Below are 18,529 nucleotides of genomic sequence, written 5' to 3' on the forward strand. Positions count from 1 at the left end.
CCCCCCCCAACAGCCCTTTTGAACGTCTCCCTAGTATGGCCACAACACCTCACTCTTGGAGCACTTTTTTGCCACATGTATCGCAAACCACGTCTCAGCTGTTTGTGGAGGTAATATACGTCCGCACATGACTCCGATTACGCTCAGCCATTGTTGTGAGTGCGCACGCCAAAGGGCTGCGAGACATTTATACAGCCGTATTTCATACATGACTATGAAAGGCGGAAGAGGAAGTAGTTCCTTTGAATGTAGACAATCCGAATGTTATAGTTTCTTTCCACTGTGTTCCTGTTAATGATAAACTACAAATTGACTCTAAATTACTAAAATATCGATATTTTAATGTGAGAATCGATTCTAGAACATAAATGACTGGTATCGGAGGAATCGATATTTCAGGATCGATCCGCACATCACTAGTAAAATTGTTGGGCTTCATTTCTGTACTGAACAGTCATTTAAGATTAGTTACTTAGTTGTAGCTACTTAGTTGTAATATTACTCTTTCTGGGTCACAAAATAAACTTTTATACAGAGCCCCGCAAGGGACATGGGAGGAAAAAAAATTAAGATGAACTTTTGCGAGATCTCGCAAAACAAACTCGGGATCTCGCAAAACTTTTGCAAGATCTCGCAAAGGTAACTCGGGATCTCACAAAAGTTGAATTCAAACAATGGCGGCAGCAACTCAGTTGTAATATTACTCTTTCTGGGTCACAAAATACACTTTTAAGATATTTTGAGGCGTGAATGTAGCTGTGTAAACGTCAAATATCTGCTCGGTTTACAAGATATCACATATTTGCAAAAGTGCTCCGACGTTTTCGTAGATCTGACACCCACCATCTCGAAGCTAACAGGAGGTCGAGACCTACTACAGCCGGGAGGAACACCGCTCTCCCGGCACAGAGATCTCGCAAAAGTTCATTGTAATTTTTTTTCCTCCCATGTCCCTTGCGGGGCTCCGTAATAATCAGACCATGTCATAACTGCTGTAAGTCACACAGAATAGCTATCAGAGCCTCAAACAGGCTGACTTCTGCTAAATGGGTCAAACTGGGCAGAAAGTCTACAAACACATAACATCCTTATAGAATATGATGTAACACTATAGATCAACTTAGCTCAGAATATATAAAGCATATAAACAGTTACAGCAATATGATGCAACAAACACAGCAGCTACTGATCCAAAATACTCAAAGCTTCATAGAACTGAAACCAACATTTATTTTTAGCTCCATTCTGCTGCTGATACAGACTTTAGGTTTCTGAACATTAAACTTGTTGCTCCCTTTCATAGTGTGTAACTTGAAGGCCCTGAGTACTCTGAGTACTTTCTCCCACACTGGAAACACTGGGATGATCACATTATTTGAACATTACCTAATAAGACTGATTCAGCACAGACAGTTATGTTAAACTTTCCTAGCAGTCCTTCACAAACAGGGAACAGTCTGTCTATTCTCTCCATCTGTCAGCTGCTGCTGGCTCTTCCTCCTCCTCTTCCTCACACACTGCTGAGTTTGTCCTGGTGGATCATCAGGGCTGCAAAGCCTCACAGATGATGTGCAGCAGTGGGTCCCTCAGTCTGTCCTCACTCTGGACACTTGCAGTCGTCACACCTGGACATCAAATGTGTGATAAGCTGCAGGATTCAAACACAAGTGTAACTTATAAACACATGTTCATACTTTTATTCCACAATCAGAGAGAAAGAAACAGAGAGTGCAGGACAGACAGACAGGTGACAGTCTCAGGTGTACACACTGCTACAAACAGGAGGATTTAGTGTTTGTGTTATTACGAGTGTAAACAAGAAGAGTTCCAGATGGTGCAGTGGACACATGTGTGACTGCTGTGATTAAAGCATCTTTCTTTCAGCTTAACGAGTGAACCGTCAGCTCGTTCAAACACACGTTAAAGTCCGTTTGGCTCGACACCACCGAACAGAGGCAGCAATGTAACATAGCTCACATTAACAGTGCAGTGAATCCTGCTTGTGCCGCGATGTTCAGGACTGCAAACCGAGCAGCATCACTGACTTTCAGCTTGTTGTGTTTGTGGATATATGACTGACTTTAATTATCCACAAAATCATCACAATCTCTGTAAGATTAAGGTCGACTATTGAACGGCGTATATTTGAAAGTAAAGGCTTTAAAACCAAGTTAGTACAAACATCACTGATGTCACATAACTTTGCCGACAGCCACAGGCTGATTGCCTCAATGCCACGGCGCATTGAAGCAGCGATTAAGGCAAAGTGTTTCCCAACCAAGTATTGAAGATTGACGTATCATTTTGAAAGTACCACATTTTGATTGATTTGTTGTAATCCTAATTTCTTTCTTTTTTCCTGCAAAAACTGAGAACTAAACAGTGATGTCTTGACCAGGGGCGGAGCGTGGGGGTGGCTTACTGGGCTTAAGCCCGGGTTGTTTTGTCAGAGGCCCGGGGTCTTTTGGGGTGTAATTTTTTCATAGTTAGATGTCTGGCTGACAACTGTATAAAACAAAAAGTACACACAATAGTCGAAGCACATAGTGCACACTGTGGGAATTTACGACTGTGCGTGAATCCCCCCTGATATTGGTATGATCCGAGCTCAGGCACTAAACGACTGAGCGAGGGGGCGGGGCAGCTGCCGCCTGTGAGTGCGCTGTTGGAGAAACGGAGCCAGCCATACTAAGGAGAGCTTAAGTTTGACCAGGTACCAAAGAAAATCATTCGCACCGTACAAATAATGTAAATATGACGGTGCATCACGAAAGATTGATATCAAACTGATCACTTGACCAATATTACGTTATTGCTCTTCAAGTGAATCAACAAATGGCGAAATGAAAAGCCGAACAACAACAATGCTGTTTCTTTAGAGAGTCTTAGCTTACGTGTGTGTTTATTTCATATTTTCAGTTGTTTCCCTCCACAGCTAAATAAATCGGTTTCAGTAATGCACTGATATACAAGAATGGACATAAGGGGCTTCTTTCAAAGAAAAAACTCTGGTAGTATTTTATATATTATGCTTTGTATGTTGTTCAGTATATTCCTATGCAAAACAAGAGGAACTTCAATACACAGCAGTATATTCACAGTTGAAACCAGATATTTACACTTTATGGAAAACACAAGAACATTTTTTTTTACTGTACAACATCAATTTAGAGTAAACTTTTGTTTTAGATAAATATTGAAATATCTTTTGAATTAGTTAAATGTCAGAATAAAGAGAGACAGAGCTTCCTATTTTTTTTATCACTTTCATCAAATGTAGGAGCACATATACACTAAGTTTATTGTTAATTAATAAGAAACTCCAGACGATTCCATTCTGAGCTGAAGAAGCTTCTGATTGGTTCGTAGAGTCCATGTGAGTAAACTGGTGGCACAGCTGTGGATGCATATAAGGCAAAACACAGAGCCTGTTTCTGTGACATGGGAACATCAAGAGATGTCAACCAAAACACCAGGAACAGAACTGTGGAGCTCCATAAGTGTGGCTCAAGTTTGAATACAATTTGGTGCCATTTACAATTAAGAAATACAGACAGTTTCTCTCTTTACTCTGAAAGTTAACAAATATGTTATTGATAAGTAATAGTCAAAGGAGCTTGCAAAGAAAAGCAGACTTAACAATGTGGTGTATGCTGTACAGTGCAGCGAGGAATGCCCAGACCTCTACATCGGAGAGACCAAACAGCCACTTCACAAGCGCATGGCACAACACAGAAGAGCCACCTCCACAGGACAAGACTCAGCTGTCCATCTGCATCTTAAGGTCAAAGGTCACTCTTTGAGGATGCCAACGTTCACATTTTGGACAGAGAGGACAGATGGTTTGAAAGAGGAGTGAAAGAACCCATACAGAAAAGAAATAGTAAAAACTTATATGTGATTATTCATGAAAGTGGCCACTCTCACATTAATTTCATACATTGTTTTAGTAAGTATCCAAAACATACAAGTTTCATTATATAATTTTTCAAGGGATCTTATATCTGTTTTCACACTTATATGCTTTTCATACAAGTTTCACACAAGACAGATACAAACTTTATAAGATTTATATATATCTTTTCCATATGGGAAGCCATCTATGTGCACTGTGAGCGACCATCTTTGAACAGAGGCGGGGTTTACGACACCAACTCTCTGCCATCTATAATCCAGTTTTGAGATCCTTCCCAGACGCCTTAACGCCCACTCACATCCTGGGCCATCTGACCTCAGGAATTCGCATGATAAGGTGGGGCCAGGTTTCACAATGAACTCACCCGAAACGCTGGCTGATTGGGACCCACACCCAGTTCACACCTTGGCTCAGGCGATTAGAGGATCATCAGGGGGTCCTTTTGTCCCTCTGTGGGGGGAAACTCCCACTAGGTTTATATCTGGGACTCTCCACCATTTGACCTTAGAACTGAAGAAGCTTCTCGGATGAGAGGTGAAACGTCTTCAAGCAACTTAAAGAAGTCCAGACGCTTTTCTTTGCAAGCTCCTTTGACTACAATGACCTGGATGACTGAAAACCTTCACCGACACATTGATAAATAATTTATTTATCAATCTAAAAAAAAAATAAGCATTTAGTCTGATTTGATGTTACAATTAAAAAAGTGTTTGTGTTTTGATCTGAAGAGTGTGTAAATATCTGGTTTCAACTGTATATTTGATGATTGTCAGCACAGAGAGAGAGAGGAACAGAGAGGGAGATGGAGAATGAGGACAGAACAGATGAACAAGAGCAGGTGAGACTCATATGTTAGTCAAATGGTTGTTTACCAAAAGTATCACCGTATCATAGGTCCTCATGTATCTCGTGTTTCTTTTTAGGTTTGCTATTTTTCAAATTCTATATTTATTAAGTTCTGCAGGCTTGTTTGCACAACAAGGATAAATAATTATATAAACTTTTCTCAATCTAAACAGAGTTCTTTGGTAGAATTTAAAAAATAAGTGTAGTGCAGGTCTATGATGATTTTTAGTGCTACTATCATCTAGCTTTCTGGTTCTGTCTTGGTTAAGTCCTCAGTAGTCCTGATTTTGAACTGTTGTAGTCCTGTTTTAATTCTGGATCAGTTCTGGGTCTGGTTGAATTGGGGATTAGTCCTCGTGTCTTGATACAGCCCTGACTTTGTTCTGCCTCGCTGCTTAATTAAAAAACTAGTTTAAGGTGTCCTGCATATGATATATATTTTTCCCTCTATGAAGTCATTCTTTTTTGAACAAAACTCAAAACAGAGCCAATTAATCTTTCAGTCATTTCTTACCCCCCCCCCCCCCCCCCCCAAAAAAAAAAAAAAAAAAATCCCACATGCATACTACCCTTTAGGGCTAAGCCCCGGGTGTTTCAAATGTCTGGCTCCGCCTCTGGTCTTGACAGTATTCTCATTTTTTGAAATCGTTTTTGAGTTTTTTATGAGCTGGAAGCCCAAATTATGTAATTAAATAAACATCTAAGTACTTGAAACCCTGAATCTATAATATATGAAAGTTTAACGTTTTGAATGGAATTAAGGAAATAAATGAACTTTTCCATGATATTCATATTTTTTGGAAAGGGTCTGTAGGCTCTTCCTTCTCTAACCTTCTTACTCAAAAACAACACACTTTTTCTTTTATTGGTTTCAGCTGAATTAAAACAAAAACATTTTTCTGTTTCACGTGTCTGTGAAGCTTCTCAGTCATCCAGGTCGTCGTAGTCTAAGGAGCTTGGAAAGAAAAGCGTCTGGACTTATTCAAGTTTCTTTCATATCTTAATATCATCTATTAAAGATACTAGTATGACAAAATGAAGACAGCATTTAAACACGTTCATGTAGTAAACTGGGCTGAGAGTGCTTCAATAAAATAGTTCTGGTGAACCTGCACTGTACAAATAAAACTGAAGTTCACTAGATGTTGTATATATGGCTTTGTCTATCTACTGGAGGGTAGGTTTCGTAGATGTAGCTGTGATGTGTGGTTGAATGTGTTAAGAAACGCCAGATCAAATGGTGCTGGCCTCTGGGTGGCAGAGTTTAAGCTTGTGATCATGTGGGATCAGCCTTGGTTTAATCCCTTAGTGAGAGAGAGAGAGAAGAAAGCGAGGAGGCGAAACGTACTTATTGACGTGGAGCGGTGCCTGAGGCACAGTACTGATGAGAGAGCCCCATAACCATCTTACAGGGGAAATCTGGATTTTTCTTCTTGCTTTACTTTGGAACTTTGGAACCTCGTGTCACTCCTAGAGCTGTTACAGATGTCAAACTTTGGTAACCATCCATCTTTACTTTTTAGAATCTGGACTCGTCAGAAATCCTGTGAGACTGTATTCATTTGTTTTCTATCAGCGCTTTGATTTCCTCTGGGATTCAAGCTTAAAACTGGGAGTGTAAGTTTTACTCTTCATACCCATCTTTGAACTCTTCTAGAACGCCGGATCATTTTCACTAATTTTACATGTTATAAAGCTGCACATTCATCCTGCAAACTTGGACACTATCATTTCTTTCTAAATAAGTTGTGTTATTTTCCTAATGGCTCAATTAAGTTGTAGCCAAAGTCCAGACCTGCCAAATGGAGCCGTTGCCCACAGCCCACAAGGTATGTTTTCAGACCTGGATACCCACAGAATCAAAGACGACGCCGAGGAAGAAGAAGAAGATGATGATGATGATGAGGTGGAACTGGCAGAGGAGGTTGGGGAAGATGTTTTGATGGTTGCTGAAGCAGAACAAACTGAAGATGAAAGTAAAGAAGACAATGATTGGCAGAAAGGAGAGATTACACATGTGACCCTGTTATCAGATGGAGAAATAGGAGAGGGGGAGGATGAATGTGAAGTACTGGAAGAAGAGGTGAATGGAGAAATGGGAGCGGGAGATGGACATCAAGAAATAACCACCACACTGACAACAGACAAAGAATCTGAAGATACAAAGATGGCTGAAAATCTCTCTCTTTCCCCTCTATTGGTTGTGGTTGAACCAGGGAAACGGCAAATATTAAACAGCAATGGAGATGATGAAAAAGAGGAGGAAAGTGAAGAAAACAAACAAGGGGGAGAAACAGCAAGCGCAGGAACAGATGTAAGGCAGGAAAACATGGACGAAGGCACCGACGATCACGTGTCCTGTCTTCAGGACGGAGGTACTTCTGTGTGGGAGTCAAGAATCGGTTCCAACACATGTACTGGTGACCGAGGCGAAACAGAAACTGCTACTTTGCCCACTGCTGGCAACATAACAGAGGTTAATCTGAACATAGAAGTGGCTCCTTTTTCTTCTGGAATAAATGAACAGGCCAGCATCCAAGCTTCAGCTCTGGGCACTGATCACACACCAGTCGATAGAAGTGTTACAGCTGAAGAGGTGGCCAATCAAACCTACCAATTAGATAATGAGAGTCAAAATGAAATAAAAAACAATGATGGAGAAGATCCCTCAGAATCCATAAAACAGGAGGTTGTTATTGATAATCTTACATGGCAATGCCAGGGAGTCCAGGAGTGTGTAAATCATGGCTCTGAGATCCCCGTGAGAGCAGGAACCAATCAAACGGCACAAGAACCAGAGCTGACGGCCCTAACCTCTGAAGAACAGCCACAGTCAGATGGAGACACTAAAGCTAAAAGGACTGAAGACGTCACCCAGAAGGAGCAAGCAGAAGAGCAAGTTAACAACTTGGCAGAGATGGACGGGGGAGGAAAGAGTTCAGAAATGGAGGAAACGATAGCCAATAATGTTGCTGGAGAGTTAATGGGCCAAGAAGAGCACAGAGCAAGAAATGATCTAGAAATGCAAGAAGAAAAAGCTGCTAAGCTTGAAATACAAGCTATAACAGTTCCTCCAGAACCAGTGGGCCAGACTGGAGAAGAGGTACATACAGACACAAAGGACCAGGTGGAGGAAGCTTCTCTATCTGAGAAAGGCATCGAGGTGAAGCTCGACGGGACAGAAGGAGAGGACAAATCTGAGAAAAATGAATCCACAACAGAAGGAAGTGCTTTACAAGAGCATCCTTTGCAGCTCCTGAAAGAAGCAGACACAATTTGGAGAAACAACACAAAAGAACATCCACAGACAGAGATGCTTGTAGAATTTGAGACTGGAGGAGGAGCAGTAGAAGAGTCAATGGAAGGAGAAGTGGAGATGGCAGAAGAGCCAGTCACCGTTCTTGATGATGAGACTGAAACGATGGAGGAGAAGCCCAGTGAAAAATCAGAAGAAGTACATCCTTTCACCATTATGAGCGGTTCTGATGATGCCACAGACAAGATAAAAGATGAAGATCACCAAGTGCTGCCAGGAGACGAGGCCATACTGGGTAAAGAGGACATGGAGACACAGGACATAAAGCTAAAAGTGCACAACAGTGAGGCAGAGGCAGATCTAAATGAGAGCATTAAAACACTGAAGCAAACAATGGAGAATGGGTTCTTGTGTCCTGAGCCACAAGGTCTTAGGAAAGACGAACTGGGGAAAGTAAAAGTGCTGTCACCCAGGAGAAAAGATAGAGACTGGATTAAAACAGATCAGCCAGAAGAAGAGACGACTGCTGCTGAAAGGAAGGACTGGAGTAAAGAGCTGAGGCACATCAAAAAAGAGTTCTGGGAGAATGAGTGGGGAAGGAAAGAATGGGTGGATAAAGAAACGTCAGCAGAAAAGATCAGTTCACCGAGGAAGGCGGATTGGATAAATGAGCTGAAGTCAGTTATCAAAGATGAATCGCTGCCCAAAAAGAAAGACGAGCAGGTGAAGAAAAAGAGAGTGGTGCTGCTGGAACATGGTTGCTCATATGTCCCTCAGCGGGAGGCGATGACTGCAGAGACGAGGGAAGAGATCAAGGTGACCTCCGACAGGAGAGCGGACAGTCCTGTGGTGGACAGTAAAACACTGGAGAACCAACCCTATGAAATCTCCCTGTATGTCAAGGTAATCAACTCTTCCATGGTTCCTTTGGCCTGTGATGAATGCCAGACGGATAGTTATTACTATTATCATAGTGGGAATTTACAAAGAGCATTTTGTCATAATGAATAATGAATTAGTCTCTATGGAGAAGCTCATGATACAGCAAAGTGAAAGTGCACAGAAAATAAGCAGAGAAATATAAAGTTCTTGTGAGAACAGGGAGGACATTAGTACAAGAGAAAATCTGAAAATGAAAGGAAATATGATATGAATACACAAAAGAATTAGGAACAAGAAACACAGATAAAACTAATAAAGACTGATAAAACGTTATGAAATGTTAGCTTCATATATCAAAGACTTTTTCCATCCCACTCGCCATCAGGCCTCTGTCTGTGTTTGAACCTGATACAAACCTGAAGACGACTTCCTGAACATCAAGATCAGAGTATTGGCTCCATAAAATGTGACGAAAAAAACTTCAAGCTGTCCTGACTTAGAAAATAATTTTGATAAATATGAGACCTACGTTATAAAAATAAATTATTTGATTGTTTTTTTTTAAATTATTGTAAAATATTCGATGCTTCTAAATACTTGTGCAAAAAAAAGTGAAAAATACCACATTCTTTGTAAGAGTCCCAGAATCTGCGACGGTAAATACCTCAGTCATAAAGAATATGCATTTATCTTCTTATTTGTTCTTATTATGTTTTTGGTAACCAATTTTATAAGATACTAAGCCATCAGTGAAATTAGCACAATTATAGCTTTTAATAATTTTCCATGTTACACCATTGTTAGTGAAAACTTCCTTAATTACACAAAAATATCAGTTAATAACAAATAAATCTACACAGAGACTAAACGACCTTTATTGTTAATATTTCACTGCCACATATGTTATAAATGCATTTGTCGTATTAAGTAGAATTTATGCTTAGATGTGTTTTTACAGTCTTTTTATGTGGTACAAAAAGGATCCTGATTTTTCCATGGCATTCTACTTTAGCATTAAACATACTGATTCACTGTCAGTGTAATTTATTGATATTTCATGTACTTCCAAAAATACAGTCAATTTGTCTACCCCAATCCAAGTTTATTTATAAAGCATTTTAAAATAGCCAGCACACGATCAAAGTGCTGTGCAGTAAATAAGTTAATAACAATAGAATAAAATAAACACATAATACATAAAGATTTGACTTAAAACAGCCTTATATTTTTTTAAAAAACCCAACAACATAAAACAACGTAGAATTAACTAAATAAAATAAAATAAAATAAAATAAAATAAAATAAAATAAACCAACACTGGATCTGCTACAGCAAAAGCACAATCAGGGGCAGCTGATCAGCTGACCTGAGAGAGCGGGTGGGTGTATAAGGCTGTAGCAGCTCAGAGAGATAGGATGGGGCGAGGCCATGGAGAGCTTTAAAAGCAAATAAAAGAATTTTAGAAATGAATCCTGAAAGAAATGGGCAGCCAGTGAAATGAAGCTAAAATAGAGGAAATGTGCTCAAACTTCAGACGAGCTGCAGCATTTTGCACCCTCGGTAAATGACTTCAGATCACAGTCCACTTTGACCCCCAGGTTTGTGACAGCTGGCTTAACATATTGGGTCAAGGTATCTAAATACACATTGGGGGTCTCAGTGGGGCTACCAAACACCATCACCTCAGTCTCTTTATCACTGAATTTTAAAAAGTTAAGAGACATCCAAGCCTTAATTGAGACACTGAAGTAATGGCTGTGTGGAACATGAGCCTTTGTTCTGCAGAGGGACATAGATCTGACAGTCAGCACCATAGAAGTGAAACGCAATGCTGTGTTCTCTCATCAAACCAAGAGGAAGCAGATACAAAGAAAAGAGGCTGAGAGCTGAGCACAAACAAACACAACACTGGCAGTGACAGACGGCAGACACACACAATGTATAGAACCGATGTTTGCAGTGCAGCAGAGAGGGTTATAGAGCCCACGAAGGCTGTGACAGCAGCTCAGGTGATACCTGCTCAGTAAAGTGTGTGGAGATGTCACTGGTGTCTATAACTTGTTACCCACATGTAGTGTCACTGGTGCCTGAAACTTTGAGGCTGTAGCAGCTTCATCAGTATGTTAATCAAACTCTGACTTTAAACTGAGACGCTGAGAGTTTCCTGTTCCAGAGCAGCTGAATTAGTTCAATAAGCTCAACTTTGTGTGAGGACGCAAAGAGAGCCATGACCGGTGGAGCTCCACCACATTTCACCATAGGAAGAGCAGTGACTCCACTTTAACACAACATGCTGAATTAAATAAAAACTCTTTGAATAATTATTCAGTAACACTGAGAGAATGTAATTTTTCTATATATAGAATAAGATTATTTCTGGTTGTACTGGATAAAAATCTGTAATAAATATAGAGAAAAGTGCTTAAATGTTTCCCATTTCTAATCTCTTCTAATATTCAGCCTTCACTGACAGACGGTGCGTGTGACTGCTAGTGCTCATAGTTCCCTGAAAACAAATGCAGGGGGACTTTCCAAGTCTTTCGTTTTATCAGTAAATGTGCTGTAAGAAGTGCCTTTTACAGAGGTTAAATATTTCAATATAGTTTTGGGAGGTCGAGCCTGGTCTTGGCCCAGCACATTGCACACACTGTTTCAGTATTCACAGTGTTTGTTCACACAGTTGCCTGTTCAGGCCAGTGTTGCCCAGTAGCTCAGCTGTCAGCTACCAGCTCATCTCCCTTCTCCTCCACGTCCCAGCATCCATGTTTGCTGTCACACTGGCCCGATCTAGACAGGATGAGCTGGGAAATGACCAGAGCCAAACTGAATCTGGTCTGAATTTGTGACCCATCCATGCCATGCAAGTGGAATCTGATTTAGATGAATTTCAGTGGATTTCCATGTTCAGACTCTGAATTTCAGACACAGAAGCCTTCAAAATGTTCTTTGATATCATGATTTACAACCTCAATCTGTGAACACATTTTAACCCGAGAACCTAGCATCACGAGAGGTATGGAGACTACGTATTCTGAGCTTGCTGCTTCATTGTAGGGTTGTTATCTTACTATATAAAGTGCCTGGAAGCAACTGAACTCAGGGGATGATTAATCCATGACTGCTGATCACTGCACACAAAATAGAAAACTAATATCTAATTGGAATTTTTGTAAAAATGTAAAATGTGAGTTTGGCAGAAATGTATGAATAAGCACAGATGTCTGTCAGCTGGTTCTCTCACACAAACTTGTTAGCTAAGCTTGCTTCCTGGAATAGAGCAATAAACTTAAACGGCTGCCTGTAAGAGTCACTGTTATTATTAATGTGGCAGAACCACAGCCACAGTTGGGTGTCAGACACTGGACAGGAAAAACAAACTGAACAAGAGCTGAGCTCTCTCACAGTGAACATCAACAATCTGCAAAAATGAACAACAAGAGTGACCAAACTGGAGCACCACCCCAGGACCGTGACAGACAAACAGCAAGTGAAAAAGCTAATCTTGATCTGCTTATCTCATCCCATTAAGACAGTGCTGTTCTAATCCATCGCCATGGTAACCCACATTACTTAATGCATGTAATTTTAAATGAGATTTGAAAAAGATTCAAAGTACATGAAGCTTGCACTTCTGTGACCATTGTGTGCTCTGTGCTCTGGTTCAACAGCATCCTGAGAATAACTTTCATTACCTGAGAGATTTAGCACAAATACCCGAGCGTCGGCCGCGTCCACGTAACAAGCTTGTTCAAACAAAGCCTTCCTTTGTCACGGGCCCTGTGGGCAGCACAGATGGAGGTAGATACAAATATTATGTAGAAGTTCAGGTTTCCTTCTCTGTGGTCTAGAAAAGCTGTAAATCCTCACATCTGAGGATTTCTTTAAAACAGCACGATCATGAAAATCTTAAAATAAGCATTTTACTTTCAACTTATGCTGAAACACAGTTTCTGCTTTTGTTTGTAAAAGAGTACAGAATGAAATAGTCTGAATAGTGCTGGTGTGCTATGTTAATCTCAGCAGTCTCGCTGGGTAAGCTGATTATCCTCCTGTTTGTTACTGAGAGCTCAGAGCTGTTGCAGCAACATTCAGTATGAATTCTTTACTCACAGGAAAACTGTTTTACACAACACTCATAGCGCAAAGATGAAGCACGTTGCTTATAAAAGTTATTGATCACGTTACTCTTTACATTACTCCTCTGCGAGATCATTTTTTTAGAATTTCTTTCCAGTATTGGATCTCTAACAGTGACCATACTGAGATATTTATCCCAATTCAGCTAATAATAGGACACAGACACATTTTAGTTGTGTTAGATTCACCTGAACTTCAACAGATAGCTGATGTGCGTGTGTATTCACATGGGAGAGAAACAGGAATTATCATGCAGAGGATATTCTCCTGTACATCTCTGTTAAACACAGAGTCCAGATTTATTCAGTCAAATTAATTATAATATGAGAAAAGAGATGTAAGATCTACACTCACACCGTATCGTTCTTTTGGGGTTTTATTTCTTTATTTCCTTCATCCACCCATTTGTTCTGCTGTTCATAAGTGAAGCACTACAGTTTTTATCCATAGATCACCTGCAGGACACGTGATGACTGGTCTTTGTGTGTGTAGGCAGGAAGTGATGGACAGAGCATCGGAAACTGTCCTTTCTCTCAGAGACTCTTTATGATCCTGTGGCTAAAAGGAGTCATTTTTAATGTCACCACAGTCGACCTCAAGCGGTAACATGGTGCAGACGCATACACGTATTCATACAGTGACTATGATACACATGAGAGTGACCACATGCGCCTGACTTTTGGGTTATCAGGAAGCCGGCTGACCTCCACAACCTTGCTCCAGGAACCAACCCTCCTTTTGTGACCTTTAATGGTGAAGTCAAGGTTGATGTCAACAAGATAGAAGAATTCTTGGAGGAGAAACTGACTCCACCCCGGTATGCAAGCACACATTGAAAGACATGTGTTTGCGATGGGAAGCCGTGTTGAGGTTAATTTCAAATTTCTCCATTTTGTCTCCAGATATCCCAGACTGGCTCCCAAACATCCAGAAGCTAACACAGCTGGCATCGACATCTTTGCCAAATTCTCAGCGTACATCAAAAACTCAAGAAAAGACACAACAGATGGTAAGAAGGGACACAGTTAGGTTGGAAACATGTATTCAAGAAAGTTAGTAAGGTGTGTGTGTGGTTTGTTTGTGACTGCAGCATAAAAAAACGCCTTGGCTGCATTTTTAGGTAAACAGCTGCAAAAAGCTTTGTTTGCATAACTCAGTTACTTTTTTGAAGAAGTAACTATATAATTAACTGCCCAACATTGGTCATTGTTTACTGTATTTTACAGACAGAGTTACAGACTCTCTCCCAGACCACAGACTCAGAATACAAGTCAGAGCTTTATATAAAAAAAAAGAAGAAAGTTGGAGTTGAAGTTATTTTTCCTTCCAACAGTGTTAACATGCTACAGGTCAGGAACAAGATTTTTTTAAGTTTTCATTGTAAGTGGGCTAAAGCAGTTCATTAAAAGTCGTCTAACATAAATGCTGTAATTTGATTACTTTAATAAACATGTGACTTGGATGGACTGGATGCTGGCGTGACCACAGTGCACACGTCTGCTGTTGCTCACAGTGGTCCAAGGGACGCTCAGGGAGTTTGTGTGAGGGAACATTGGTCATGGCCATGCAGTGTTATACAGATGTTAAACTATATTAAACTATAGAAGATGGAATACGCAGACTTTTCCTCGTTTTATATTGGAAAATTGAAACTATTTAAACTAAAGCTGTTTTCCCATGCCGTACCTCTGTGGGGAAACCCTCACCATAACTTACTCTTTTTCTTCTTGAATAATCAGGCTCAATCTCAGGTGACAGAGCTCATGGTATCACCTGAACAGAAAGCTCTCAGATTGTTGACTCACTTGTGCTTCTCAGGATATTTAAGAGTAGAATGGGAGGCAGAGGCTGTTTTGTGGAATCAGCTCCCAGTTTGGATTCAGGAGACAGACGCCCTTTTAAGATGAGCTTAAGACTTAAAACTCTCCTTTGTGATAAAGCATATTGTTGGGAGGGTAGCTCAGGTGACCCTCAAAGACCCTTAAAGTAATCATGTATTTTTTGAAAAACAGTATTCAATATGTTTAAACTATAAATGATTTGCAAAAAAACCCAAACAAACCTGCAAATATTTGCATTTTATTAAAAGTCTTTTGGAAATGGTGAATACTGGTGTGTAAATAAGGAGCTGGTTGTTGTGGAAAACATCAGTGTTTGTTCAGATAGTTCATCCTGTCAATCACATCAGCGTGTGATTGACAGGATGTCATGTCATCCTCAGACCTGACATGGGCTGCCCACATTCAGGTCCAGACCAAAAAGGCTAGGCAGCGCCTGTATCACCTACGACAACTGAGGAAGTTCAGGGTCTCTCCAAAGATCCTCAGGATTTTCTATACAGGCGCTGTGGAGAGCATCCTCACACAGAACATGACATCGTGGTTTGGGAACAGCTGTGTGAAGGACCAAAAAGCTCTCCAGAGAGTGATCCGTACAGCAGAACGCTGCTGCAGGATTGCTCTCCCCCCGCTTCAGGACACCTACACCAGGAGATGCCGGACTAGAGCAGCGCAGATACTGAAGGACCCGTCCCATCCTGGCAACAAACTGTTCCAACTTCTGCAATCTGGTAGAAGGTTCCGCATCTTCCGGGCAAGGACAGAGAGACTCAAGAGGAGCTTCTATCCCCAAGCCATCCGTGCCCTAAACACACACACCCGCCCTCTCACATCATCTATAATTGACTGAGTCAGGACTCTTCCAGACACTAAACCAAGGCACAATGTACATTTCAATTCCTTTAATTTTAAATATGTTTATATTGTCTATCCTGTAAAATAGTCAGATGTCTATTCATATTAATGTACAGAATTCACCTGCTTGCTGCAACTACTGCACATTCACCCAGTGTATATACTATATATATATATATATAATGTTTTTCCTCTACACCCCCCCCCCCCCCCCCCCAATTTTTTTGCACATGTCGAGGAGCGTGTCAGGCTACATTTCACTGTGTTATACTTGTATAACTATGCATGTGACAAATAAAGAACCTTGAACTTGAACTTGAACTTGAACTTCTCTCCCTCTGACTTTGTAGCCTTACAGAAAGCTTTGTTGAAGTCTCTTCAGCGCCTTGATGACTTCCTAAGGACTCCCCTGTCTGCAGAGATTGATGCTGATGTCTTAGGAGATGTGCCAGAGTCAACTAGGAGCTTCCTAGATGGGCCAGAGCTCACCTTGGCTGACTGCAACCTGCTGCCCAAACTCCACATTCTAAAGGTCTGCAGCTTATTCAGGTTGCTAGAACGTTTACATGAGCTCGATCAGAAGGACCCATTGTTGGTTATTTTCTATGCCTTTTTTCTCAGGTTGTAGCAAAGAAATATCGTGGCTTTGAGATTCCTCGGGAGATGACCTGCGTGTGGCGGTATTTGAACCGTGCCTACCAGAGAGAGGAGTTCACCGGCACCTGTCCTGCTGAGAGGGAGATTGAGTTTGCCTATTTGCATGTTGCAAAATGAATTAAACAAAATGTAGGGCAGCGTATAAATCAAGGAAATCAAGAAATATGTAAAGAACATAAGGAAAACTAGTAAAGAGGAAAGCACTAACACACGGGTCTGTGTGTGTGTGTGTGTGTGTGTGTGTGTGTGTGTGTGTGTGTGTGTGTCATCTCTATCTTGACCATTTTAAAAATGATGACAACACAACTACTTCACTTTTCAGATAATGGCAGGACCGTGTCACTGCAACACTGACTCTGACCGTTGTATACACACACACACACACACACACACACACACACACACACACACACACACACACACACACACACACACGGACACACACACACACGGACACACACACACACACAGCGAGAGAGTGAGAGACGCAGTTTCAAAGACAACAATTATCGCAGCCTTGACTTTGTGATCAATAACAACACTCAGTTTATAGGAAATCAAAATGATTTTTTCATCTTTTATTCTATTTAAAGTGAAAATGTTAATGATGTTCATTTCACACACCATTAAAATCCCAACATGGAAAGATCTTATTTTTCCAGTGTGATGTGTTTACTCCTTAGCTAGTGATTCAGTTCTATCACTGCTGATTTATAATCACTGCTCATGATCTACTTCGTGATAATAGAAAATGAAAACATAAAGCATTTGTTAGGTAGTAAAGAGCACAGTGTGTCTCAACAAAACAGATCAATAACACACTGATGTGTGCTCATGCAGTGGGACTGTTTAGTGTAATAATCTTGGAAATACTTTGAATCTTACGCTTGTCACTAGCTGTGTGTGGCCGTGCTTTGATTCTGGATTTGTCTACTGTAAATGTGTTTTTGATGGATGCAGATCACAGTTCACTCTGATTCAGCCGTGCTTGTCCCAGTATTAGAATCACTTTGTTCTTCATGTACATGCTCAGTGCTAGAATTAAACTGATTGGATCACTTTGTGGACTTTCTTTGCCTTTGCTGTCTGTGTTGCAGCCCTTCTATGTAAGGTATACATGAATGTAATCAAAGTGAAAACATTTCCTGAAGGCAGATCTGACGGTGCATTGTTAGAATGGTGAGGAGACTAAAAGCAGTCAGCATTCAGAATAGTATTATGGTCTGTACAAGGGCAGAATCTCCAGGGGGGTCAGGGGGGTTATGACCCCCCCCCCCCCCCGCCCCCCAATAATCAGACCCAACCAATATAACCCCCCCAATAAAATTATGAATATTCTTGCATAAATAGGCTGTTGCTTTTCTTTATTCATTTCAGGTATTACCAGCAAAATAGTCCCATGTTTACCATCTGGGAATTTACCCAGATTTATTTATTTATTTAAACGGAGATCCAGAGACCCCCTAACCTCCTAACCCCTAACCCCCCAATGTTCAGCACAAAGTTACTCTAAAGTTATCTTTCTAGTAGTATGTCGATTTTTGTTGTATTATGACATCCAGAAAGTATCGCAAATAATTTTATTTTATGACATCAAACTGTATGCCAAGAGTGAACAAGACATCAGTGCACTGATCTACACCACCAAGATCTACTGCAATAACACTGGAATGCTATTCGGACTAGAGAAATGTAGTCGGATAACAACAAAGGACAGCTCGAGGAAATCCAAGACAGGAACTTGGGAACAACAGGCAAATAGAAACCATGAAGAGACTGCTGGGAAAGCTGCAAGCTGCAGAGGGTCAGGCAAGTCCTGAGGAGTCAGATGAACGGTGGGATGTCACGGTTCTGGGTCAGTTCTGACGCAGCATTTTGAGTTGTCATTGTTTATTTTTTTGCATTATGGATTATTTTCTTATTCTCTGGTGCTTTATTATTATAAATATATATGTCTTATTCTTGGTGAGGGATTAGTTCTTCGGTTGTGTCTTATGTTTAGTATAGTTTGAGTTCCATGTCTTATATTCTTTCTGTCTGCCTCTCAGTGTCAAGTCTGCGTCTTTGTGATTTGTGTGTTGTTTCCTGTTTTATTTTGAAGGATTGTGTCTTATGTCAGTGTGTCCAGCTTTGCTCCCCCTG

The 18,529-nt window shown here is 40.7% G+C and overlaps 1 protein-coding gene across 2 annotated transcripts; it reads left to right on the forward strand.

Moving 5' to 3' along the window:
- The first annotated feature begins 6,138 nt into the window (after positions 1-6,138).
- Positions 6,139-17,040, forward strand: LOC113015864 (uncharacterized). 2 transcript variants are annotated; one of them, XM_026158221.2, is made up of 6 exons: positions 6,139-8,921; positions 13,530-13,639; positions 13,729-13,854; positions 13,940-14,046; positions 16,081-16,262; positions 16,352-17,040. In XM_026158221.2, exons 1-6 carry the CDS (start codon positions 6,525-6,527, stop codon positions 16,502-16,504), a joined length of 3,075 nt encoding a protein of 1,024 aa, XP_026014006.2. In that variant the 5' UTR covers positions 6,139-6,524; the 3' UTR covers positions 16,505-17,040. The 2 variants fall into 2 exon arrangements, with proteins under 2 accessions (XP_026014006.2, XP_080153334.1); XM_080297208.1 differs by lacking the exons at positions 16,081-16,262; positions 16,352-17,040 and adding an exon at positions 15,259-15,864.
- The last annotated feature ends 1,489 nt before the right edge of the window (positions 17,041-18,529 follow it).

The sequence above is a fragment of the Astatotilapia calliptera genome, chromosome 23 (genome assembly GCF_964374335.1).
Source record: "Astatotilapia calliptera chromosome 23, fAstCal68.1, whole genome shotgun sequence".
Classification (NCBI taxonomy): Eukaryota; Metazoa; Chordata; class Actinopteri; order Cichliformes; family Cichlidae; genus Astatotilapia; species Astatotilapia calliptera.

Bases quoted from the DNA above. Each gene is read 5' to 3' on its own strand.
- LOC113015864 (XM_080297208.1), top strand. From the start codon at position 6,525: ATGGCTCAATTAAGTTGTAGCCAAAGTCCAGACCTGCCAAATGGAGCC. The intron at 13,855-13,939 runs GTATGCAAGCAC...TTTTGTCTCCAG, and splicing joins GAGAAACTGACTCCACCCCG to ATATCCCAGACTGGCTCCCA. The intron at 14,047-15,258 runs GTAAGAAGGGAC...TGTCATCCTCAG, and splicing joins AAGAAAAGACACAACAGATG to ACCTGACATGGGCTGCCCAC.